General features: G+C 45.9%; 1 protein-coding gene and 1 long non-coding RNA gene across 3 annotated transcripts in view; one reads left to right on the top strand and one right to left on the bottom strand.

The window, feature by feature from the left end:
• The window catches only part of TMEM86A (transmembrane protein 86A), a 25,877-nt gene extending 17,941 nt beyond the window's left edge, over positions 1 to 7,936 (bottom strand). For both annotated transcript variants that reach the window (XM_021525653.2, XM_021525652.2), the window contains exon 1: positions 7,770 to 7,936. In XM_021525653.2, coding sequence (XP_021381328.1) covers positions 7,770 to 7,790 — 21 coding nt within the window. In that variant the 5' untranslated portion in view covers positions 7,791 to 7,936. The remainder of the gene's footprint in view (positions 1 to 7,769) is intronic.
• LOC116183757 (uncharacterized) overlaps positions 7,133 to 27,222 on the top strand; it is a 26,350-nt gene continuing 6,260 nt past the window's right edge. Inside the window, exon 1 of the long non-coding RNA XR_004148449.2 lies at positions 7,133 to 7,475. This is a non-coding gene — a long non-coding RNA (uncharacterized LOC116183757). The remainder of the gene's footprint in view (positions 7,476 to 27,222) is intronic.

Below are 27,222 nucleotides of genomic sequence, written 5' to 3' on the forward strand. Positions count from 1 at the left end.
GGCTGAAATCCCTCTCTAATAATTTTTGCACCCCACAACCCACTGCAACATGTATGTGCTTGCTGGAGGGCCCCAGCCACTCTGTCATTTTGCTGTGGCAGCGGGGATGCACGGAAGGAAGGATGTGTACTCAGGGAAAATGGGCACTTGGCAAAGCTCTACCCTGGCCCATGCTGCTTTGCCACCAGGGATTGGGATTTGTGAGGGGAGGCCCTTCCATCCAGAAGCAACCTCTTCAGCAGAGCAATGTCATTTTACCTACAATCTGTGGGGAATAACGTGGGTCTAAAGGAAGGGCATTGCAGGCACTGGTGCTGTGACAGCCCTCTGCAGGAAGAGCTAAAGAGGCAGTAGTGCAGCCCAGAAGGTAGGTGGCTCACAACAGGCTGTACAGCCCTACCAGCCATTGCCAAAGACATGCCAAGGGTGAAACCGCCCCAGGCATTCAAAAGGCAATTCTGGCTCACACAGCAGACTGGTGCAAGCTTGGCAGAGGTGAGGCTTTTGCAAAAGGAACAGGAAGGAAGAACTGAAACAGGAGGGGAAGGCAGCTGCCAGTCTGGGAAAGCTGGCGCTCTGCACAAGAGACTTCTGCTGTATGAATCCTCACAAGGGGCTGCAATAATACCAAATAGGGCTCTGCTGAGAAGCCCAGGAGGGACTCCTCAGCTTGTCTTATGCCTATTAGGAAGCTGAATGAAAAGCTTTACTCTACCTGTGTATCATATCCTGCAGGTTGAAAGCTTGTGGAATACTGACATTAAAGAAAATCAGAAGGGAAAAATAGCAATGAATCCCAAGATGTGTATTTAGAGAGATGCTGCTGCAGCCCTCCTCAATGTTATCATGGGATCAATATGCTTAAGAGGCAGGAGAGTGTTAAAGTCAAACAATGATAGCAGAGCCACAGATTTTATTTCCAATATCTACTCTTGTGTCAAGATGCTGTGATCTGGTTAAGTCAGTATCAGACACAACTTACCTGAAGATAAATTGGATCTTCCCAGCCAGTCTCAACAGATGTGGAGTGGGCAGGTGCAAACACTAACCTGCACAAACACTAACCCACACACTCCCAGGACCTGCACTGATACACCAAGGCTTTTATTTGCAAAACCCCTGCTGTAATCCAGCTGCATAAACAAATGCAGACCACACTCACAAACAAGTGTGCAGCTGTTTACCAGGATTATGCCCTTTATATTGAGGGTGCAAATCCAGAGATGCAACCAAGCAAAGTGGAAACTTCAATTAAAACATCATTTAAGTGGTAACCTTGTCATCACACTCCTTTTTGTATCAGGGTTGCAGGGAAAAGCCACAAAATTTGCTTAGTTCCCCCTGCCATGGAGAGCAAGTCAGCACTGCTATCCATACTTTAACAAAATCAAAGACACAGGCAAATAGGGATACAGTAGATAACCCATGGCCTCAGCCCAGTTCTGCTGAAGCCATGGGTAACATGTAAATCTGAGGATCTGTCTAGTGTGCCTAGAATGTGCTGAAAAATGAGCAGCTGGCTTAAAGTCAAACTTCCCTCAGTCTCAAGCAATGATTCAGTCAGAGGCTACTTGCAACCAGCAGAAAGGCACTCATTTTGATATGAACAGGAAATTTACTGCCTGATGCCATATCTGCCTCCAAAGCTGGTATCTGGTGAGAAGGAAAACATGAAACTTTACCATTCATTCAAATTTGACAAAAGTCTCAAGGCCAATTCAGTAACAAGGGTCGTCTCATATTTCTCAGTTTTGGCAAGAATGTGTCTTTCAGAATCTACAGGAATTAGTTTTTGGGAGAAGACTAGGCTGCTGGTAGAAACAAGGCATTTCCATAGGATTGCAGGAAGGTGAATCAAAAGAGCCACTATCCTCACTAACAGGCAGATTTGCAATACAAGAGTCAGCCTTGCAACACTGACTTAACACAAGAGACACAAGTTACATTTCTTGAGAAATAAGAGAGAGAAACTGCAGAGGCTGCAGTGTGAGACCCTGGGCCCTGCTGGTATCTGAAATCCTTCCCAGCCCAGCACACCTGAAATCCTCAGGAAAGCTTTTGCCCAGCCCATCTACTGCTTTTCAGCTCTGGTGGTGTGTAAACACCTAGACACAGTTTCCTGCACTGTCACCTGGATACTTGTTCACTTCCAGCATTATTTGGAGGGATGGTCTAGACAGACACATTTGTCACACAGAAGCCTGTCATTAGCTGAAATGCTATTTAGATCATGGCAGTATAAGAAATGGATATAGGAAGGGCACAAGTGGGCTAGAAGAAGGAATAACCATCACCCTAAATTTGTGTATGTTGCAGTAAGCAAAATCTACATCTCTATTGTAATGACAAGTATACTGGGCATTGTGTGACATGAAGGACAGTAGAAAAACTAAGTGGTGATATAATAACCACTTGGGCCTCCAGGAGGGAAGTGAGTTATGTAATTAATAGTCTTTTTGCTGTTCAAGAGTTTCCACATGCTAGCAGAAGATGGGTTCTTGATGCCAGCTTTTTCTAAGAGTCTAATTTCACTGGAGTTATTATTTCCTCAGCACTATGAAGTTACCCACAGAGAAGATAACTTTGGCTCTTTGCTGCACACAGTGTATTTTGGATAGACATACTTGGACAGGAGAAGAGAAGGGAAGAAATGCATCTCTTTCCTTTCAGAGAAATTATGTGTAAGTACAGACTTCTGAGCTGCACCCACAATCTTAATGCTCAAAGCACACTTTGAACAACAAACATATGTGCCTCGAGTGATACACTTGGGTTAATGAAGTCTTTAATCCACAGCACTGCCTGCAGCAGTGATCAGCACTGCCTGCTTAATGCTCCCTCCCTTGGCACTGGGAAGAGTGTGAGAGAAGCCTGCACTTTGCAGGCTCCCCTAGCCCACCCTCCCCTAGCAACAGCTACAGCAAAGAATGTCAATGTCACAACAAGAATGCACGAGTTCAGTCTGAAAAAATAAATCGTGGCATGTAACACTATGCCTGGGCTTTAGCTGGCATAAATCAGCACCGCTTTTTCCTCAACAGGACCAAAGTTTTTAGGCTTCTTCCAAAAGGTGGGACTGACATAAATATTACTAAGATCCAGCTAAGCTTTGCTAAGGTGATGATTCCCTCCCTTCCTTCAGTGAGCTCAGATGCTTAGAAATATTTTCTATCTTTCATTTACATTGGCTTGGTTTTTATAGTAGTGCCATATTTCTATAATTGTCTATGCGGTATAAAAATGTGCATGTCTACAAGCCTCCTACATAATAAAATCCCAATTTATGATGCATTTAAGTAATGGGGGGAATTACAATGAAAGCATCCATGTTGCACAGAAACAGAGAATAAGCAAAATTAAGTATAAGAGTTACTTCTAACTTAGATGGTTGCTAACATTTCATTCATTAGTGCAGAAACAATACATCCTCTCTGTAAGAAGCAAAGGCTGAAATAGTTCCGGTGTGATCTGGCTTTCTTGTTTTCAGCAGAAGTTTGAGGATTACAGAGCACCCTTCCTAATAATAAACCTTTAAAGCTATGCTTCAACCTACTAACTGCTACAATTGCCCACAGTGCAGAGTATCTAAGCAACATGATTTACATCAGGTTTCCATACCCATCTGGATCAGTGTGGTTTGGCCCCTGTTCAGAAACACAGATGATACCCACCCAGTCCTCCAGCCCTATTCCATATTTCTTGCTGGTGAATATCTTTTGAGACTGTACCTTTCAGGTACTTTGCCCAGTTCTTGCAAATCACTTTTATACTCTGTCCCGGTGATATCCTGCATCTTTCCTGAGGGCTGACAAGGGCTGCTCTCAGGAGGGTGCTGCTACTTCCCACCCTGAAAGGACAGGGCTGAGGGCTCCACTTCCTTCATGTAGTCAAAACAACATACCCTTTCCCAACCCAGCTATCTCTGTTTAAAGATGCAAACATACCAGAGGAGAAAAGGGAAGGGATGGGGATTGTTAAGACATGGATTCTGGGCAATAATCTGTTCCACAGAGTGTTTCACCTGTCTCCTGAAGATAGGGCTGTGCTGGGTTGAGTACAAGTTAGGTGTGGAGGGAATGTTGTAGGGATGAGAGCCCCTAGTTCTAAAAGACACACTGATATCATCTATAACCCCCCCGCAAAGAGATGTACCCTCAGCCAATTAATATCTGTATTTCCCATGCCCTGTTTTCCTCAAAGTGCTGTGAAGCCCTACTCTAAGTTTAGTCCTAACTTTAGGGACAAAATAGGGTCCCTTTGAGCACTGAGCCTTATGTAAATGTCAGAATGACTGCATGTCTCCGGGCTCATCTCCCACACCTGTGGCTCCTACAGTCATGGTGCCTGCTGGGCAGAAAGGTCCTTAGGGCAAGAGCTATATCCCACAAACTCACACTAAAAACCACTTAGACAACAGTGTTGGGTGTGGGGGGAGCTGGACAAAAATCACTAATGAGTGCTCTTTTATTAAGGTGGGACCAGTGATGACTGAACAAAAATGGAATGAAATCTCATGTATCCATGAAGCAAATGTGCTATTTATCAATACTGTGCTTTAACTGCAGGCTCTCAGCCAACATGTCTTTATGCAGAAAAAACAGCTCTTAATCAGAGCAGTATAAAGAATAAAAATTTTGAAGCAGGACACTCCTGCTTGCCAGCAGAGTAAGCAGTGAAGCTTTCCTCCAAGGTGACTTCCAACCAGAGTGAGCATCACTCACCAGATGGAACAGGATGGCAGACAAATGCATCTTCCCTGCCACAGCCCAGCACCATGCAAGTCTAGACTCTAACATCAGCAGGGCTCCAGAGCTTTATCCCAACTGAGGACCTAGCACAATATGTTAAAAGGTACTTTGGCACCAGACTTGTTTATTTGTGGGCATGCTCCCCCGGCTCAGCACATATGATTTGTGCAGCATCAGAGACCACAGCCTGATGAGCTCTGCACAATGCTGTGGTCTCTCTGTGTGCACTGGGTGGACATTCCAAGCCCTCCAGGCAATGATGCACACCTGGCAGCCAGTACAAACAAGCAGTCCTGGCTTGATCCTCTCCATGGACCATGCCTCCTTGTGTGGTTCCCTCCCACTATCAGATGTACAGCAGACTTAGAGCTCATTGGTTTTAACTCTTGTTAAAAGTGTCCTAAGGAAGGAAAGAGTGGCAGACACAGGAGAGCAGGTTGTGTGTAAGCATCCAGAGCCACGTGCTGCAGTACTGTACAAAGGCCATCATTTTGAGCATGGCAAGAAAAATCCTGTCACTCTCACGTTTTCTTCTGGTGTTCTCCCCACTGAGGCTGATGCTGCAGTGTGCTGAGAGAGGACATACACTACAGACAAATCAATTCCTCTGGCTAATGTGATTATGCCTCAGGTGCTGCCCCTACGGAGAATTTCCCCATCATGTCATGGCAGTGATATCCATGCCAGCTCCAAAGACCCAGAGCAAAGGCAGTACAGCACAGAGATAAGGGCTGGGCCCCAAGGTGAGCACCCAGCTGTGGACAGACCAATGGTCACTGCCCTTCCCTTCAGCAAGAGACTTGCTGAAGGAAGCCCACCAGCTGTAGAACTATCCTGCTCCTCACCCTCAGCTGTGCAAGGGCCACACCACGCTCCTGGGCAGCACAGGCTGCTGTGTGACGCCGATTCCAGCCACCCTTCTGGGCCATGGGACAGCCAGCACGGAGCAGCACCTCCTTCAGAGCAACACTGACATGATAACCAGTGACAGAGAGGTGCAAAAAATTGCTCCTCAGAACACTGAAGGCTTGCAGCACTTCTCTTTGTGAGCTGTGTGAAAATCAGTCGTCCTCCCCTCTAACCTCCACAGCAACGGCAAATAATTGCTGCAGCTCTGGTCAAAGCTCCTGGTTTTATCATCCCTCCACCTCCCCATAGCTTCCACCTGCATTAGTTGCCTTTGGAGAAGTAAACTGTTCACATGTCAGGGATACAGCCAGAGCAAAAATGTGCTTTGTAACATGTCAAAAGTGCAAGTGAGAAAATAAGGTTTTTTTTCATTTTCCCCCCCAGTTTACCTTCCTAAAGTCTTCCGGTCTGAGCTCTGTACACCCTTCCCAGCACGTACTTGTGTTTTAGTAATCTGCCTCAAAACTCAGTTGAAATAACACTCTGTAAGACCGCCCCAGATGCACTATCACAACAACCAAGTACTGCCTTCTGCAAACTGTGAAACAAATCCTGTCAGTTTCTGAGCCATTCCAGTACTTTCCCAACATGAGATTTTTACTTCCAAGATACACATACACAACTCATTATAACCAAAAGCATTACTGAAGGACAAATTTAGTTTATGGCATGGAAGTACAAAGATACCACACCTTTTTTAACTATTTTGGAAAACCACCCCAAAAAAGTTTGGCACTAGAAAGTTATAATTTCCAAGCTACTTCCCTCTGTCTCTAGAGATAAAAGTCATCCCCAGGCTGCTGATGAACTTACCAGGTACATGTTGATAACCGGGGGAAAAGTCATCCACACTGTCAGACAATACAGCCTGCAGTGCAGAACTGGCAAAGCAATTTAAAAGTTTTGAACGCCAGCTTTGTGAGTTAAGATCAGGACAAGATTTCTACCTGCCAGAGAGTATGCAATAGCCTGGCCCTTAACCAAAGTATTTCAAAACAAGAAGAGAACGGATCCACAGGGAACAAGGATACCAGCAGTAGGTCTCCAGCACTGCAGCAAAGCACCAGGAAACTTTCCCAGCAACAGTTATCCTTACAGCATGTGTTAAGTCTGCTGGGGTATTCCAACAAATCCCTCACTTTCTAGAAAGGGGAACATGCAAAGCAGCATGTCTAACAGTGCAGCTTCTCTGCTGTTCTGGCAGCTCTTTCAGCATTGAAACAGCCAGCCCCTGTTCACCTGCAGGGGCAGCTCCTCGTATTGCTGGCACAAGCCACAGCTCCTTCAGTTACCAGCTTGGTTCCATCAATCCAAGAGTTCTACTGCACACATCACCTACTGAGAATAACAGCAGCGAGTTGCTGCCTTATTGCTGGTTACGTTAATTAAGCATCGTGACACCCCATGAGACAGGCAGGTGACACCAATCCCAATCGTGTCGTTAAGTGATGGAAGTGCCAGACTGACTTGCAGACGAGACCAGGTCTCAGGTCACCCAACCCACGGTAAGGTCTGCCCCACACGGGGTCAACACACGCCTGAGCCCAAACCAGGACCCGGACAGCAAAGCACCTCCGGATGGCGTGGCAGAGGTGCCAGCGAGGGCAAGGGAGGCCGCGGGGACAGGAGGATGCTGCCGGGCACTGCCGCGACGCGAGCCCGGGGCAGCTGGGGCAGCTCCGCTCTGAGCAGATGCAGCGCACGTAGAGCAGACGTACCGTGGTTGTTTTTAAAAACACACACGACAAGAGGAGGACGCAGCGGAGAGCCGCCCGGGCAGGCGCACCGCTGGAGCAACAGCTGCCGGGGGAGGCCGGGGTGAGCATCGCGGGGATCGGGGGTGGCGGGAGGAGAGGAGCGCCCGCCGCGCTGGGGGACAGCGCCGGGAGCGGGTGGGAGGCACCGGCCGGGAGCGGGGCCAGCGCCGGGAGCGGGTGGGAGGCACCGGCCGGGAGCGGGGACAGCGCCGGGAGCGGGTGGGAGGCACCGGCCGGGAGCGGGGCCAGCGCCGGGAGCGGGTGGGAGGCACCGGCCGGGAGCGGGGCCAGCGCCGGGAGCTGTGGGAAGGGGCGCGGGCCCCGCCGCCCCGCCCGCCGCGCGGCCCGCACTCACCACGGTGACGGGGGACACCATGTCGGCGGCGGGGCGCTGCTGCCGTGGCCGCTGTCGCTGTGGCCGCTGCCCAGCCCGCTGCCCTGCCCGCTGCCGGGCCGCTTTTTAGGCGGCGCTCACGTCACGGCAGCGGGGCCCCCGCGGCGAATGCGCTGCGGGGACGAGGAGGGGGCGGCCCCGGGCCCGCCCGGGCGGGCGGCGCCGATGGGAGCGGGCGGCCCCGGGCCCGCTGCCGGCGGGGCGAGCGCCTCGCTCGGCCCCGGCTACGGCGGCGTCAGCGGCGCCTCCGCCTCCCGGGCGGGCGCCCTTCGCGGCCGGCGGCGGCCGCGCCGTGCGGCGGCCCCTCCCCGGGGGCGGCCGCAGCGAGCGGCGGCGGGGCTGCGCCGCGCCCCGGGAGCGCCGGGGCCGCTCCGCTCCGTGCCCCGGGGCAGCGGCGGCGCCTCGGGCAGCGCGGGGTCCCCGGCCCAGCGCCCGCTGCTCCCCGGGGGCTCCCGCCGGCAGCGCCCGGTGGGTGCGAGCCCCGGGCCGGGCGCCCGGGACGGGACCGCGCCCGTCGCTGCCCGCTCCCCGCGCCGCGCCGGGCGGGAGCAGCGCGCCCTGCAGCCCTCGCTCGCTCCCGGGCCCGGCCCGGCCCGGCTCCCCGCTCCGCACACCTCCCCCTGCCCGTACCCGCACACCCCAGCCCCGGCCTCTCCTCCTTTCCCTTCTGTGGCTCCCCGCCTGCCGCTCCTGCTCCTGCCCTTCCTTTCACATCCCTATTTCTTGCACAGTCCCCTGCGGCCTTCCACTCGTTCTCCTCCACCCTGAATCTCCACCACCCCATGTTGCTCTTTTTTTTTTCCGTTTCAGGGACTTCTCTCATTTCACAGTTGCCCTCTTAACGCTTCCCATCATCTCCAGCTTAAGACCACAGGTGCTTAGCAATCCCTCTCCCTTGCAGGGCTCGCTGTACTTTCTAGCCCTGTTCCTGCTGCTAGTGGCTGTTAATGGCTCCTGTGCCCCCCAGGACCGGCTCCCTTCCAGCTTACATCCCCATCCCCATCCTTCTGCCACAGCTTACATCCCCATCCCCATCCTTCTGCCAAGATCATTCAGAGGCTACAGAAATGTTGGTGTTGGCACAAAGACAAGGCAAAGAACATTTAATGTGGGATACGAGAGAGTGGGATGCATCAGCTCAGACTTACTAAAGTGACCTTGGGAGTATCTTTAATTTGTTTTTACTTGAGGATTAATATTTAAGGATGCAAGAAGCCACTTCACGTGTAATACGATCTTGCTCACAAGTTTCACTTCATGACAAAACAAACAGGTACTTAAATAGTTGATGATTAAGTAATTTGCTATTTGCAGGCTGAGCAAAAGTCATGTTCAGTATCTATCACATTGAGGGAACACTTTCTTCTTTAAAGAAAAAAAAAATCAGTGCAATCAGTGCAGTTCTTTTGCATTCTTTGTGCAATAGATTGGTATCACATTTCTGAGGACAAAGTGTGTATGAACTACGGTCCCAAGGTCCCACATGGGCAGCACAATTCCTGTCAGTAGAGATGTGTAAATAGAGAGGGCAGTGTGGCCCACCACCATCTGACAGCACCAGGATGGACACTGCAACCTTTGCGTCGCTTCCCAATCCAAGAGGATTTTCTACCCAAAAAAAAGACCCTGCAACTCTGCGCTGTCAGAGGCATTGTAATGCAATCTGTGCTAGGTAAACCTCAGTCAAATGAAAGCAAGTTGTTCTCTGTAAAGCAAAGATCTGGGTAGCCACAGCCAGGGGATTGAGTGCTGATATTACAATTTCAGTTAAAATAGGTCATAGGACAATAACAATTTTATTAAGCAAAAAGAGGAAAAGCTTTCCCATTCTGGGAGAAGGTAGGTGAACTAAAGAAGGGGAAGAATTTTCTAACCTTTACAGAATAATGACTTTGCCCTTCTGAAATCAAGGTCCCTAGCAGAAGCAGCACAAGCAGAGAAATTTTTGTGATGTTCAGTGATACAATTCATTTGTTACTATACAGGATTTTCAGAAGGACCAATGGACTCAGAGAACTTGGGCTCCTAATCGCATTTGGAAATCCTTCTGGGACCTTGATTGTGTCTTGGCTTTTCAATATCTAAAAAAACCCAGAAAAATCTGCTCCTTGGTCCTTAGCCAAATGTTCATCTGTTTATCCCAGTCTCTCTGTGATGATCCAGGCCTGTGCAGTGGACAGGGGCATGTTTGTATTTGGTTTTGTCTCTGCTGCTGCAGAAGTGTGAGAAGATATTGACAAGAATGCAGCTTTAGATTAGTTCTCTTTTTTTAGTGCAGTTTCTGTCTCCAGTGGCTGCCAGCTGAAGCTTTGCCTAGTCTCACATATAAGCTATTTCTCTGTGTTATTGATGCAAAATTCAAAATACATTTACAGCTCAGGTTTTTTGTGCAATGTTATTTTCTCAGAGAAGCCTATCAGAAGGGAAAGGGAAACTGTGTGCATGTCCAGATTTCCCCAGATTTCACCTCAAACAGGCTCTGGGAAACACAGTCTCATTAGTTTTGTTTAGGAAGGGGTTGACCTTATGGGATTTCCAGACAGTTCCTTCCACAAAGCTTTTAGAAATAGAGACTCCGAAGCTTAAATGGCAAATATGGTACTAGTATGTAATAGAGATGGCTCATATGACAAAGATTTTGCAAACTGAATATAAGTTGGAAATTTGTTGTTGTTTATTTAATATTATGTTCTTTCAAAGGCTTCAAAAATAAGTGTTTCATCACTTGTAAGTAGTTCTATGTAAGTGAGAGACAACTCAGAGTATAAAGTAGGAATTTGGATAGAACAGAAATGGCTTGCATATAATTTTACATTTTATCTAAATAACAGAAATATTTTATGTTTAGTATAAGTTAGGAACACCTTGGAATATAAACTAGGAATCCGGATATTGCAGAAAGATTTTACATTCCATTTAAATGCAGGTTCCGATAGAAAAGATCCCGGCTCAAATCCATTCCAACTGTAAAAACACCAAGCATCAGATGAAGAAAGGAAAAGGGATACAGGACTGATGGCATCATAACACAGTTAAATTTGTCCTGGTCTGTGCATGCCATGCTTTTGGTGGGGTTTTTCTGTTGGTAGTGTTGCAGTCTCCTGTCCTGACTAGTGCAGGCAAGAGGGATCTCATGTGGCTCATCACAACATTTTCTTCTCTATCAACTGCAGGAATTTAACAAAAAATAGAAACCAGTTCTAATTTGGGGTGTGTGTGGTATTTTTAACTCACTATCAGTAGGCAAACAGAGAGCAGTAATTACATGAGCATAAATTTATGGGGGTTGGGTATAGCAACACAAAGCATTAAGTCCTTCTGTGCACGTTTGTGCTTGAAAATACTTCTGCTGGGCCATACTTCTTTTTGTGGTGTGCAGGGTGGGGGAAAGACAGCAAGAAAAATCTGTTTATTACACAGGGAGATTGTCTTACCTCCAGCAATGGCTGGAAAAGCTGAAAAATGTTTCTCACATGGAGGTGCCTCTGGAATGAGGGGTCTGATGGAATGGGCTCTGCCAGTGGGTCATGGAGCCAACATGCTTTGTTTTGCACTTTCAAATTTACTATTAACACAAAAGTGACTGGGAATTAAACTACTCAAGAACCAGAAACAAGTGTACCATTGAAGGCTGGAAAAGTTTTATTTGAATTCATCTCTGTGAGATACTCTTGAGCCAGTTTCTTGCTGGCTGCTCCAAGCACAGTGTCCCAGTTCCAGGGGCAGCAGTGTCTGCAGGATACATCCAGGGTGGCTTTCTATTTTGTCATATCCAGCTTGTCTAGGCTTGTTGGTGGTTTGAAAACTGGCCATTGCACAACTTCCCAATGTTTTTCATGTCAGGTAACCTGGTGCTTCTTTCTGTACATGAGGAGATATGGGGCTGGTTTTTTTTCTGTAAAAATTTATTTCCTGATCCCTAAAGAAATGCAGAAAATGCAATTGCTTCCCTTGTGATGGCAATTTCCATACTGACAACAAAGTATTAAATTTAGAGAGCAGAATTAACCTCTCAGTGAAATAAAGGGGGGACACTGCAAATTCATGTCTCCTGAGAGCACTTTTTCAGGCTATTTATTGAACCAGAAAGGCAGTATATAGTCTATTTATAGGCTATGTATTTGAAAGTTTCCTTCTCAGGCATAAAACCACTTTTCTATTGGGGCTTAATAAATGCTCTGTGTGTGTGTGTCCATTTTTATGGAAAAGTTAGTATTTCTGGACATGAGCACGTGTATAGCTAAGGAGGATCCACAGTGCAGGTCCATTATGGAATTTTCTTTGTTTTTATTGGTTTATACCCTAATCACCATCAAAACAAATATAATCTTATAATCAAACATTATAATCTTATAAAAAATTAATAGTGAAGGAAAAATAGTCCCCATTTTTAAAAAAATTTCCATTCATCATGGAAGTAAATCACAAAATCTTTACAGTTTATCATAAAACCATAGAATTACTTGGGTTGGGAGGAACCTTTAAAGATCATCCAATGAAAGCCCCTGCCATAGGCAGGGAACTTTACATGAGGTCGTTCAAAGCCCCATCTTTCCTGACTTCAAACACTTCCATCATGGGGTATACACAACTTCTCATGACCATTCTAATAAAAAAAAAATCCTCTGTATATTCAATTTAAGTCCACCCTCTTTTGATTCAAAACCACTACCCTTTCTCTCATCACTACAGGCCTCAGTAAAAAGTCTTTCTCTGTATTTCTTTTAAACTAAAGGACAGCAATAAGGTCTCCCTGAAGCCTTCTCCAGGCTGAAGAACCTCAACTCTCTCAACCTTTCTTCACAAGAGAGGTGTTCAAGACTGAATTCCACCAGGGCAGGATAGTTGCAGTCTGAGTTATCACCAGTTTTGTCATCTCCAATGGTTCATCCCTGTTGATAAGCAAGCGGACTGCTCATGCTTCTCCTCTGGTCATGCTGTTTGTCACCTGGGTACAAAATCATCCTCAACACCCTCCAAGAGTCTCCTGGATTGCTTACAGCTTATGTGCTGCTTTTCCAAGAGATATCAAGGAGTGCCCCAGCAGGATCAGAGCATGGGGGCATAGTGTTTCCTGTAGTCAAAGTAACAAGACTTCATCAGCAGCTTCCCTTGCTCTGGTGCTCTGCAGGCAGACCAAACATGAGTTTTCCTTTGTTGGCTTGCCCCTAGATTTTACTTTTAAGCCCTCAACCTCTTGATCACTGGTTTTCAAAGACAGTTCTGTGCATTCAATCTATTTTTTTCACCTGTAGGGCAAACACCCCGCCCTCTGTCCTTGCCTGTTCCTTCTGGACAGTCTGTAGGCATGGACTGCAGAGTTCTGATGTGGTTACAGTTTCTGTTTCTCACTCAGGTGTCCTATTTCCCAGGTTAGAAACCATCAAAAAGAGCTCTGATTTATCTAGTGACCAATCCCCTCATGATTTAGTGGTATCTACAAAGCAGGATGTGGTAATAGCTGAAGTAAAGAGGTAAAGGCTTGTCCTGGGAATCATCATCAGATGATTTGCTGGAAAACATATGATGCAATTAAATTGTTAGGTTACAAAACATAATGTAGGTAGGGCAATTACTTTCATGCCTATTTTCATTAAAGCAATCTGGCTGAGCCTCTGAAAAAAAACTACTCATGGCAGGAGAGAGGGTTTAAAGAAAGAGAGGATGTCAGCTCAGCCCAAAGCTGCTTGCTGGTGGATGAGACAAACTTGTGGTGGCACTTCAGGTTTTGGTGGGCTTACATCTGTCACAAATGCATGATGTCACATAGGACGAAGGCCAGCCAGAAGCTGAGAGGGGAACAAGCAATTTGCCTGGAAAGGGTGGGTGGTGGTCATTAGAGCCATAGTAACCTAATGCTGTTCATATCATATTTTCAAAAGTGACTGGTGGCTTTCAGACCATTGTCTAGATACCCTAAGCATCTAATTTTCAGAGAGCATTTTCAGTTGTTCTGCTTTGTTGCAGGATGCTGTCAAGTGTCCCACTGTAAATGGCAGTATCCAAAGTCACTGATCACTTCCAAGTTTTTGTGTGGGCAACAGGCATTTTCTGGGTTACTCTAAAATGAGTCTGAGTCCCTAATTAGTTCAGATAAAGTTTTTTACCACTGTGTTTGTTTAAAGCCAACCACTGTTACATTTCCCAGAGGAAAACACTGCCAGCACCCTCCGCAAGCAATACATTGATTTTAAATCAGTAAGACTGACATTGATCTTAGCAGCTATTTATTGCACATGTTCCCAGCAGCCACTTTCTAATGGAATTTTAACAATTTAGTGGGGTCGCTTGAAGGTCTTGAGGAAGCAAGGGAAAAATTTGTATTCTGCAGGAAGTACCTCTCTAAAACAGTGCCTTCATTTGCAATAGCAAGACAATCAGAGTGGTGCACTTCTCAAGTTTTGGTGAATCCTGATGATCAGTTTTCAAGACATACATAGTACTTCCTTTATTCAGCTTGTCCTGGCAATATAGACATGGGTTTACCTCTGTCTGATTAATTCCCTGAGCTGCTGGTAGCTGAAATCTGGGAAATACAAAGCAAATATGTCTGGCCTCTTGGCCTCTTCTGAGCTCCACTGGCAACCTTAGCATAAACAAACCCTTAGCTTGGTGCATCTACCCTCACATTGAAAATACTGGCATAAAAACTGGTCCAAAGATGCCTCTCTTTATTTTTTCTTTCCTGCAGAACTTGGCCTTTTTCATTTGAGTTAAGGTCTTGCACCAGAAGGACAATTTCTTGTTTGGCATGTCATTTCCAATGGTTCGACAGCAAGCAACACGTAAAACATTCTTCTCTCACAAAAACTGTGTTAGTTGCCATTTTCACTCTGTTGTCTTGCATGTGATCTCAACTCTAAACGTGTCGCATGGATACGCAGGCAAAAATAGGAGGAGTAGGAAGGGAATAATGATTGTTAAATGTTTGAGAAAAATTACAGTTTATCATAAAACTGAAAGGGATAATAGGGGATAAAGGGAGGAGGTGTCTGGTGCATGCTTTGACTCAGGCTGGTGCCCTGCCTTCAGTGCCCAGGTTCTGTTTTGGAATTGCCACATGCACAGTGGTTCATGCTGGGGCTGTTACATTCCTGTGTCCCTTGGGCAGGCATCTTCACCGTGCACTGCAGGCTGGCTCTGCACTCTGGGTGGCACCCAGGCCACACACACCCTCACTGAAGCCCACAGTCCCCCACAGTCCCAGCTATTCCTGAGGAAAGGCATGAAGTGCAGACCTACTGAAAGGCTTGCTGAGGTTTGTACAAACAGCAGCACCACACTTTTCTCTGCCACCTCCACACGCATAACACACATCACCCAAAAGCCACAGGTAACACAACCACTGGACAGGTGCCTGTAACTTTACCTGAGACTTCACTTGTAAGAGTGCTGTGGTTGTGTTTCTTTGCATACTACAGACTGCAACATAATCCAGCAGATAGCAAAGGATGTGGGCAAAGGAGCTGCCTGAGGAAGCAGTGATGTCCGTCACCTCCACCAGCTGGCACTGAGCCCAGCAGGGAGGATGTTCTCTCTGGCACGCCTCTTGTGTGTTCTGGTGAGGACCAGGACAACAATGTGATTGTGTGAGAGTTCCTAGGTCCTTTTGGGAGGTCTGGATTATACCATGGATAGAAGTATCCCCACAGACAGCAAAAGGGAAGGTGAGAGGCAGCATGTTCTAAAAAATAAGAATTAAATAGGACCTGGGCTTCCAGCTGGGCTCCTCTGCTGACTCAATGGATGACTGTGAGCACATTTCATGGTTTCTGTACCATTCTGCAAAAAAAGGAAACAATGGGTGAAAGCTGTCTTCAAATCTAGCTTTTCCCTTTATATGAAAGGGCTAAATGCAGCCAAAGCATATTCCTTTTTTGGACAAACATAATTTTACCTGTGATTAAGCCCTAGTGCTCAGGAGTAGCACAGCCCACAGGCAGCTAAAAGTGTGACTGGTGGGCAGGAAGGTGTTTGAAGCAGAGCCCTGCTGTGAGCACAGCAGGGGCTGGGGAAGGAGGCTCAGGAGCTGGTCACACTGCTGAATTTCTGGCTAATACTCAGCCAGGGCTTTTTGGACCTTCACAATGGTGCTACAGTTCCCTGTCACTATGGAAACTGGTTTTTGAAAAGGCACTAGTTTTAAAAAGTGAATTGAAACCAAAACTTGTGCTTCATCTTCATTCCTGGCTCTGGGGTTCCCCTAGGAACAGGCGAAGGCTCCTGGATGCTGGCCTGCCTCCTCAAAACCCAAACTCAGGTTCCCCTTCCTGAGAGAGCCACAGCTGAATCAGCAGCTGGTTTTTCCACAGATACAGGCAGGAATCACAAGAGCTGTTAAGGCAGCAGGAAATAACTTGAGAGGAACAAAAACCAGTGTCAAAGTAACACAGAGTGGTCTGACTGCCCCCCTAGGCTACATAGCCCACTGGGGACAGTCACAGGGTGTGCAATGAAATTGTGGATGGCTCAGACAGGTTCTCCTGAGAGCATTAAACATGTAAGAAATGTTCTCTAAATTACTTTGTTCTTTACAGTCTTGCCAAAGCTTAGATACAGGAGCCCAGGAGACATCACTGGAACCTGAAAGGCCTTTGCAGAGACTCAGTGAGGACAGACGTTCCTCTCCTTGCTGTTCCTGCTTCTTTCCTTGATTTCATGATTGTGCCCATCTAGTTCTCTACGGAGCTCTGCTGTAGTAAAAATAAAAATTTGGGGGATGGAGAAGTCCAAGAGCAGAGCAATGAGTAGCCTGAGGTAGAGAAATGAAGAAGGGAGGATTTTGAGTGAACTTTGGCACTAAAGGAAATCCTCACTTAAGTACATTCCTGGGATAAGTTCTGGAAGCCCTGTGTAGGACATACCCACTTGCAGCTCTTATGGACACCTAATTAGCAGGTGCCAGGGTCCAGGATATGAATCAGAATTAATTATTTCTGTATACAATTGGCAGAAGGAAGTGAAGAGTCCCCCAGGGAAGACCCAGAAAGCCGGGTAATTACAAAGAACTGGAAAGACAAGGCACAGTGTTTCCTTCTTTCTGAAATTTCAGCACCAAATCCCATTTTCTTTTCATGTCCTGAAACAAAATATTCATGTTTAAGACAAGGAAATGGAGGAGCAGAATGTTACGACCTCATCCAGATCTGACCCAGTAAAACCAGTAGAAGCAAGCAACTGGACCTTAATTTTTCCAGCAAATTTATTGCTAGTCATGTGGCCATGCTGGGTTCCTTGGACCTCTCAAGCCTTTCCAGCATTCCCTTCCCACTTGCTGTGTCAGCACCTTGTTATGGATCTCTCAGCTCTGCTAGGAGCCTACAAGAAGCCCAGGGAGAACATGAGTGAGTCCGCATGGGAAGGTGACTTTGCAATGAGGAGGTGCCTGCTCATGTGCAGAATTATGGTGCAGACCCTGCTCTGGATCACAGGGACAACCCCCAGCCCAAACCTCAGAGGTTGTCCCTTGTCCAAGACCAACACACTGTCTCCATGGCAGGCAGGAACCTGTAGGCCAGGGGCTACTGGAGAAGACAAAATCCATGGTGGAAAGGACCTTGTGAGCTCCAGGTGCCCTTGGATGAAGGCATGAGCCAGCAGTTACCAGCCCATGTAAGGAGCCTTTGCATGCCCCTTCCACTTGCAGTTATTTTTGGTCTGGTTTGCTTTCTTTCCCCTGGGGTTATCTCCTCTCCTGGGCTGTCAGGCCCTGTGCACTTTGCCAGTAGTGCAGTTCAGCACTGCTGGTCATGTCATGCCCCAGCCTGGCAACTCCTGCTCCCAGCATGGTGACTTCCATCTCACCCAGCCAGACCTGCATGGTAGCAGCTTTCAGCAGGTGAGTGCAGGCAGACCACTCAGCTATCTGGGCTGGCACTCATTTCTCATTCTGATCAGAAGGACGTTCAGAAAAGAGAAGTGAGGCAGGATCCCTGTTTGATTCCCTTCAGACACTACCAGTATGCCAATAAATCAGGAAAGGAGAGACTGGAGAGGTGCTTAGGATATTTATTAGCATTTTCTCCTTACCTGGAATAGCATTTTTTTCTGTCTGTGAATGTCCTGGGTGCTACAGTAGTTAAGCTTGGGTGGAGCTCCTTGGTCAGCAATGCTGCCCCTGTGCTTTACATGTTTTAAACTGCCAATCTGGAAGGCATAGCCTTGAATTCAGGCCAGCATTTCTTTACCATAAATACCTGTGATAGCAGCCTCAAAGACAAGAATTTTCCCCTGACAGACTTAGTGCTCTTTTTAACATTTCACTGTGCTACCAAGCCATTAGGCTTCAAAGCTCTTTCTAGTTTGTGGCTCCCACTTCTGCACAGGAAGGAAATAGTGCTGCAATAGAGGGCATGAATGCCCCAATGGGAAGGGGAGATGCTGCTTCTGGCAGCTGTCCTTTCCACCTGCACCAGGGCTTCAAAACAGGTGCCAAGAGCAGAGAGAGAAGGCAAGAAGAGGTTTTAGGCTGAGCAGAAGTGTGGTAGTACCAGGCTGGCACCAGGCTGTTGGGCTGCATCCTGACCCACCTCACACTCCCACAGCGGCAGGCAGAGGAAGGACAACAAGGTCACATTTGTCCCATAAAAACTCTGTTCTAGGAACCTGGGGATATGAAGTAATTCAATCTTTTTTTTTTTTTTTTTGTTTGTTCTTTCAAGTATGGAAATATTTTAAAGTCATTTGGGATTTTTTCCAGCTCCTCTAAAGCTATCCCTTAAAAATGTCCAAGCTTCAAACATTTGTCTGTGGGCAAAATACGGAGGAACGTTCAAAACAAGATCAGAAGTAGGCAAAGCTGACATTACCTGATGTCTTTGGAAAACAATTTCAGGCTCTGAGCAACTTAAAAATCTGGTTACTGGTGGCTCCCTTCTTGGGGTGACAGACTGCCTTACTAAAGGATTGGTTTTTAGCAAGCGCTTTTCATTTCAGGAAAAAATAGTTGCACCTTGCACAATCTATGTGATCTCCTTCATCCTTCTGCTCCTCCTGTGCCTCACCTTCTGCAAGACAGAGGTGATTACACTGGGATTTTTATTTAGACTATTGAAGATTTTTAGTGAAAGAAGAAAAGTTATTTTACAAAGGAAGATCTGGATGGTGCCTACAAATTTCTGTCCCTATTACTAACCAGCTGTAGGAGGCGAGTAATTTAAACATCTCTATTTTGGCACTTGAAATTTAGGCAGCATTTGGGAACTGAAGTCTAATACAATTATTCAGGAAGCAAGTTAGACTGCATTCCAAAGTCACTCTTATTGATCAAGTAAATAATGTGTCCTTGCAGTTATCATCTCCTATATTCTTGCTAAACACAGAGCTAAGCTGACTGTCTCCCTAATCTCTCTTCCATGGAGCAAAAACAAATGCAAACAGAAGATAATGAAGATAATGAAGGAGAAGTCCAAAGTGCTTCTCTGCACTATTATCAATACTGTCATATCAGATAAATAGTTTTAAATTTTTCCTATTTGGCACAGAAGAAGGTCTCTTTGTCCCTAAAGTTTATGCAGCATCTGAGAGTCAGCAAGTGGCCAGACCATAATGAACAATAAATCCAGCATAAATAACTGAATCTATATTTAGGTCAATAGGTGAATTACAAATGTTTGAGCAACTTAAAGAAGATATTTAAGACATCTTAATTTCTAAAAATAGGGTTTAATTATTTAAAAAAAGCTTTTAGTTTTTGAATCTTCTGGAGGGTTAACATTCATTTGTTTTCAGGAGCTGGAAACAGTCAGAAGATGACAATGTGGTTTTGCTGAGATCAGCTCAGATGTCTATCCAGAACTGCTGACTTCAGGGGCTGCTGCTGAGTGTCTGTTTTTCACTTCATGATAACTCATGTGTGTTCATGATGCTGCCATGAAAAAAATCACAACTCTTTTAACAGTTAAGCTAACTTTGTAGTTAACTCCCATAACATGAGAGCATGGTATGTATTCCAGCAGATAGTGCACTAACACTCCTGCTTTGTTTTGAGTAATTAGTGGAAACAAGGATTCACTTCAAGTTGAGCTGCAATTTTCATGTTTTTACTCCCTTAGTCACAGATAGCTGCTTTCAAGCTGGGTAAGCTGGGCAGCAAACATCCCTTCAGCTCAAGCCTCTCCTCCAAGGGTGGGTATTACAGTGCACCTGATTATGCTGAAAACTGGAATGGCAAAAGGATTAGGAAACTTTGAGCTCTGTGAGACATGTGCACATGATCTCTTATCAGGGAGACACTGAAAAGATTCATTCATGCTGTCTGTGGCAGAGTCCATAATTACTGCTGTGCAAGCAAAGAGCACCAGAGTAGATAGAAACACCCCAGAGTCAGCCCTTCCTTTTGGATTAATATTCTGCCTCCTGTGTCTTTATCAGGCAGACAGGATGAGAAAATATTGCACAGGTACATGTGCTGTTGTGCCTCAGCAAAACAAGAGGCATAATGGAGCAGGGAGAACTGACACTAAACTTGCAGTTAATGTTACTTGGTTCTGAGCCTCAATTCTGCCTGTTTACCTCTCTCCATCTGTCTCTTGCAGGGTGCTTGACTGAGTTGGGCAACCTGTGCTGTGGTGTGTGGGAATCCAGAGCTTCCCTCTGGCTGCTGGAAGGTCTGGGACCCTGGCAGGGGGTCAGGAACCCCCCTGTACAGAGCCCCGAGAGACATGTCTGTGATCTCTGGCCATGGAAAAGAGTTTTCAATCTTACAGGATGAATTACAAGCTCTGAGTGTTTGATATGAGTAATAATTAAGTGTGGCACAGGTGCAAAAGTAGAATTTTAGGATTCTAGATAAGGGGTTCAAAGGGGACAAGATGGAGGAAGTTGGGTGTGTCTTGTCCTTTTTCTCCTTCTTCATGCCCTCCATGTTTCACTGTGGTGTTGGCATTTTTCTGTTGGTTCAGGCTGGGGACACACTGTCCAACGTAGGTGACAGATATTGGCACATTATTGTAAATCCAGAACAGGGAGTTTCTGGTATTTAATGTTTGTAACATCCCACTGAGGGCAGAGCCCCACACGCTGCCCTGCAGGACAGACCTGCTGCAGGGCAGCAGAACATGTTAGAGATAAACAGAATAAACAACCTTGAAAACCAGCACAGACAAATTATGGCTTCTGCTTTGGCAATGGGGCAGAAAGACAGAGGCTTTCTACAATCTCGGAATCATCAATACCACAGATTCCGACAGTGGTGGGCCTTTCTAAAAACTGCTGGAATAAATGTAGTGTAGACCTCTACTTCCAGTGTTGTGCCTAGGAGAGTTTGCATTTCTGCATAAATACCTGATGGAGCAAGCTGAAATAGCAATAGGAACACAGAGTAAAACAGGTGTTCTGCATTTCAAGTCCTTGACCTGTGCCTATTAAAGCATTTGCAGCAGGTCTGATCACCAGGCTGTTAATGATAGACTGTGCATTCACCTCTGTGGGCTTCAGATCAAGCCAAATGAAATTAACTACAGAAAACACTGGCAGGAAAGAAACAATGAAAAGAAAAGCATAATACTGGAGGATGCAAAAGAGTGTAGTGGCAACAATGCTTAATCACTTAGAACTGCTTAAAGGCTCTTCTAGGTAAATGATTATGAATGTTTTGTAATTATTGTGAATATGCAGGATGACAGGAAAATTAGATTTCATATATAAAATAGATTACATTGGACCACTACACACTGACTTCTGAGTAACTGCATATAATTGACTTTACAGCAATAAACTCACCAAGAAAATGACCAACCTTGTTCATTAGAATAAGTGAAGCTGTAAAGACAGACCAGTCTTGCTAAGGTACGTGCTACAGGCACCAATGCAACTGCACTGGTCTAAGGCACTGGCTCCAGAAGATACAACACTTGGCAGCAATACCAGGCAGAAATGTTTTCCTCCCCAGCTCCTGGGCTTGGTCCATTTTCCCCTTGCTCCTGCCTGCCCTCCTGCCAGCACAGACCTTGGTACAGCCTTTCCATGAATCAGATGGGGAAATGGAGCCTTTCAAATAGTCACACACACAGACAAGCAAGCAAACATACTTTGCTGGGTTACATTTTAACCCAAACTGCCCCCAGATCTGGCTCAGAGCATTGGCTTTGGAGCACAGGTGTTGACACCAGCACCAGAATAGCACACAAGATGAGGAGTGACAGGATCAACGGGGCAAGCATGGAGCAGAGGCTGGTGGGCAGCCCTGAGGCATCAGCCTTTCAGGTCTGTTTCTCCCTTGCCAAGGGACCCACAAAGCTCTCGTATGATCTAAAGTTCACCATGAATGCCCATATTTGGGTTTCCATTTGTTTTAGTGCAAAGGGTGTTTTACAGTAACATTTGCTTTAAAAAAAAAAAAAAAAAGTTTAACCTTGTAGGAAGTAATGGAGTGTTGATTACTCATTCACTAAAATTCAGGAGCCTGAATATAAATCCTCCTCTCACTCCCATTCCTAGCATGTCATTATTGCAATTAGGAGAGTATTTAAGATATTTAAATAATTTACCATTCAGCTACATTTATGAGAAAATGCATTCACTCACTACAATAATGCAGTTGTGCCTTTTCTCTGAGATGGCAAAAGAGAGAGGTTGGAGACATTTTTAAAAAGAGTAACTGAAAAGTAAAGGCTGTCAGACAAGCTGGGCATGAAAAAAACACGGACTCAAATAGCAAATGTGGGAAAAAGCCTCTCTGCATGCACAGACAAAGAACAAAAGGAACAGATACAATGAGATACTGAATTGCTTCTGCAGCTAGAGAAGTGTGTTGGTTTGGGTTGACTCTCTTTCAAACTGGCCAAGAAAACAGAGTATGAGTGGACTGATGCTCTTCTGATTTCCACTGATGCAAATCAGGAGCAACTATGCTCAAGCAACTAATTTCAGAACTGGTACATTGACATAACAATGGTTTAAGTGAAAAAAGGGCTCAAGCATAAAAGAAGAGGTGCAAAGCCTGGCAGTCAGCCCTAGAACTTTGTAACAGCCATAACATTTTTGTGGGACTGACCTAAAAAAACCTCAGAGTTCCAGCAACAACTACTCACAGCACAGCTGCTGGGATCTTTTACTGTACAGCCAAAAGATCAGTAGCAGAGGAGGCCTGTGTTTAGCCACAGAGAACAAAATGACATTTTTACAGTTGTTTCTATTTATTTGGTCCATAAATATTGAGAGAGGATTCCTTTCTGGCCAGTCTGTGGATCCAGTTAATTTGTTTTTCAGTTTCATATTTGTGACTCTAAGTTCAGAGGTGACCTAGGGTTGTGGTACACAATAACCACAGCTGCTAAAAATAGACCACAGAAATGTAAAACACAGAGCAGCCTTTAACCACAACATTCCCTTGTACCTCAGCTCTTTGAAGCCCCTGTACTTTATCACATTCCTGTACTTGGAGGCATGGAAGTCTGCTGTGGTTGTGAATTACCATGTCCAGAGCAACACGGGGAAAGAGACAAGGTGAAGCATCTCCAAGAATCATCCTGAGCTGCTGGACACATGGCTAAACTCTGATGTCTCCCATAGGGATGTGTGGGGAAATGTTTTCCCTCAGGAAAACTAGGATTTCAGCCTTTTCAGAGTGGCATGGCATTGACTTCAACTGCAAAGGATTATTAAAATAGCAGCCTGGAAACTCAAGAGGGAAAGGAACAAAAAGGATGTGATGGGAATCAGAACAATGCGATTTTGATTGATTTTTTTTTTCTTGCAAAGTCACAAGCCTAGAAATAAATCCTACAAAGTAAAGTAAAGATTCACTCCTTTCCAAGAGTGGGGAAATAGCCATTTTTATCCCTAAAATTTTCTGATGATCAAGTATAAAACAGCACTGGAGAAAATCTATTAACTCAGTGATGGTGGAAGTAACCTCACCTAAGCCCTTGAACCCAGGGCTCTGCTGCACAGGGTTTGTCCCACCTTGCTGGGTCAGGGGAGCTCCAGGTGGGGTCTGCAGTGGGCAGCCTGAGCAGAGGGCACTCCCTGGGAGCAGCTCAGTGAGCAGCCAGGGACCTTCCCAGCTGGGCTGGCAGGGGCAGGGACAATGTTATCCCAACTCCCTCCTTGCTCTCCTTTGGATAACTGAGCTGAAGAGGAGGCCTGGAAGAGGCAGGAGAGCAGCCACTGAGCAAGGGTGTTGGGCCAAGAGGGACAGCACAGCTTCAGGAGATGGGAATAAGGCTGAAGGAGTAAGGGAAGGGCTAACATAGAGGCAGTAGAGGTGTTAAATCTTGGACATGTGTCAAAGCAGACACAGGAGAGGCCAAAGCAAGGTCAGTTAATGAGCTGCTGCTTCAGGAGCTGCTTTCTAATACTGTAACTAGGAGCAGTTTCCTGCCTGGCAGCTCTGGGGGACATTATCCCACGTCGTGATGCAATTTATACTGTTCCGCTTGGCACATTCTTTTTCTCAGACCAGGAAAAGGAGAAGCTTTCATACAAAAAGCAATAAAGGTTTGGATTTGGCAAGGAAAGGCAACATTTACAGGCTGGAAGGATGCCATGCAGTAGGAAGGGGATGCAGCAGAGACCTCTGCCGTTAATAGTCTTCTCTGAGTTTTTTCAAGTGATGTTGAGCTAAAGTTACTTATCCAAGTAGCTTCATCAGTAAAACCAACAGCAGTAGAGAGGGTAGCCTGTGTTTCCTTGCTCTCTGGCAGTCCCCATATTTCTAATCACTGTGGGGAGGCAGAAGTTTTTTGGCTACTGTAGGGGAGGCCAGCTGGGCAACACCCTCTGACAGCCCAACAGTAAAGCAGAGAAGAGCCAGGCTCTGCAACTCCATTGTGAATACTGCAGTACCTGTCATGGTCCCCACATCAGGACTTTAGGGGTTTTTGCTGCCTTTACTTAGGGTCTTAATTTTGTATTTAGGGCCTCCAAATTTGGCATTTATGCAATACTCCCGGTGATCAGCCGAAGTCCTGACTTCAGCACCTCTTTTCTGGCACTTTTCCCTTCTGTCTCTTCATCACCCAGCTCTGACCTGGGTGTGACAGTGCTCCAGTGATACCACAGGATCTCAGAGCAGCTGCTGACAGGTGGATGCAGATCCCTTACACGTGGGGAAGTGTAGTTCTGCCTAGAATTGGTCTATGTCTCATAATGTCCCAGTCCTCCTAGAGAGTCCTTCATTCCCATCTGTGTCTCCAGTGACTGTCACCTAATCTGTTCCTGCTGTATCACTTCCTGCATGCAGGCATATTTGCAGGAGGTGTGTTTGCAAGACTACATTGGGCAATGTGTTTGTGCTCTGGATTAGCTTAATGGAACTGCAGTATATCCTGCAAGAGAGCTTCCCAGCTGGTAAATCATGTTTAAACAGTGAAAAACAAATATGCTTTCTTGTTGCTCCAGTCTTTTTACATCTGGTTGCTTAGCATTGTTCCTATCTTGTGTCCACTTTGCAGTGCTTCAGCATGATTGCCAAACAAACTGGCTAAAAAAAAAAAAAAAACAAACCCAAATGAGATATAACAGCCACTATTGGAATACACAGACATATCAATTTGGCAGCCAGTCAAACTTCTTAGAGCCATTGGCTGTGCTCATTAAATGTCAGAGTTGTGAATTTTCCCCAGGCATTTTCAGCAAATGCTTGAACATAGCCCAGCTGAATTGTAAGTGATTTTCTTCCCTGAATTTCAGGTAAAAAAATGAATGTGATGCCTTGGGGTTTAGCTTTTATATTTTTCAGATTCTCTGCTGCCTGATATGTTACTCTGAAACTTCATATTAGGTGTTAGTAAGTTCTCTTCACAGGGTAGTTATCCCAGTTATCCCTTCCCAGCTAGAGAATCAAGGACAACCATCACCCAAAAAGCACAAACTATGGTGAAAGGAAGGGGGCAAGCCAGGGGGGTGAGACTTCATAACCTGGAGCTGTAATTGGATCATTGAACCCCATATGTAGGTGAACCAAAACTTTTAAGAGTGTAAAAACTCATGACCAGGATCCGCCTTGGATTTAACCTGGGTGTAGCTGTGGCCAGGCTCTTGTGCTGATCAAGGTGTATCCTTTTAAAGCCTTTCAATAAATACCTATTTTGTCCATTTAGCTCTGTCTAGTCTTGGTTCCAGATCAGCCTCTCAAGGCATCAAATGAGAAGAGATGATTATAGCAAATCCACATTTTAGTTCTAAAAACAAATTTCTCTGTCACAAAGCCAGATGGTAAAATTTTCCTTTTATTCCAAATAAAAATAAATATTTTCCCTAAGTACTTAGAGGTACTTCTTAAGCCGTGTCTCCCACATGTTACAGACTTGAATTTCAATGCCAGTAGAAGTAGTACCAAGTTTTTATTCTATAATGTTCATTTATACAGAAGTGTAAGGCCTCAGATCTTTTTCTCTACAAGCAAAAGTGATAACGCTTTGGGGTTTTTTGACACGGAATATTCAAGAGGCAGGAAACCTTCTTTAACACTCCAACTTGGAAAGAAAGTTGATGCTGTTATTGGAATATGTTTTCTTTAATATCACAGCGACTCACAACTGCCAGGAGGTGACATAAAATTGATGACAACTAGAGCGAGGTGGAGAAAAAAAACTGAATTCTTCTAGAAACTGGCCAAGAAAGAACAACAGCTCCCTTCCCCTGAGCAGTGCAGGACAAGGCATGGCCAGGCCCAGAGAGCTCCCCAGCCCTGTGAGGATCTTCTGCTCTGCACATCAGGAGCCTCTCACTGGTTTAGATTCAAAAAGTATAAATTAGAAGATCCAGTGGCTTGCTTTTTTGTGTGGGCTTTGGGAAAACTTTGTGACAAGAGTTTATACTGAGCAGGCATCAGGAAGGTCATCCTTGTGCACCTGGCAGGATTTCAGTCAGGTATTGTTCAGGTAACTGCAGAAACTGGGGAGGTTTCTCACTACAAACTGGTTACCCAGTGTGGTCTAGATTGTGAAACACACACCTGGCCAGGAGCTTTGCCTCACTAAGGACCTTGGGATTTGCCCTTTAATTCTGAACATGTTGTGAACCCATTCAAGAAAGGACCTGGGGGTGAGGAGAAGGCAGGGGCCATTCTGGCAACACCCAGGCCTGGGGATTTCTCTGAGGCTGAGACCTTCCTATCCTACCACACAGGGGAGCTGCCCAGCTTTGTAGCCAGGGCCCCAAGCACTTTGCAGGTCCTTCCATAGGACAGCCATCTATCCTCATGTATATGAGTATTTGGAAAAATGTCCCAAGAGTCACTCATTCTGCTGTGTGAGAAGGAGATCTTGTTGCTTCTGGCGTGCAGTGTTACTATTGCATCAGTTAGAACCGCCTCCAGTGTTTGGATTCCTGCTGCTGCCTGTATCATATTTCAAAACATGCCAGCAGCTCTGTGGCCTTTGCTCCCAGGCTCAGGTTGTGTGGATCCAAACAGAGGTGGGGAGAGAAGGGCACCTGCAGCCTGGCTGAGCTCTGAGCTACTGAACTA

The sequence above is a fragment of the Lonchura striata genome, chromosome 6 (genome assembly GCF_046129695.1).
Source record: "Lonchura striata isolate bLonStr1 chromosome 6, bLonStr1.mat, whole genome shotgun sequence".
Taxonomy (NCBI): Eukaryota; Metazoa; Chordata; class Aves; order Passeriformes; family Estrildidae; genus Lonchura; species Lonchura striata.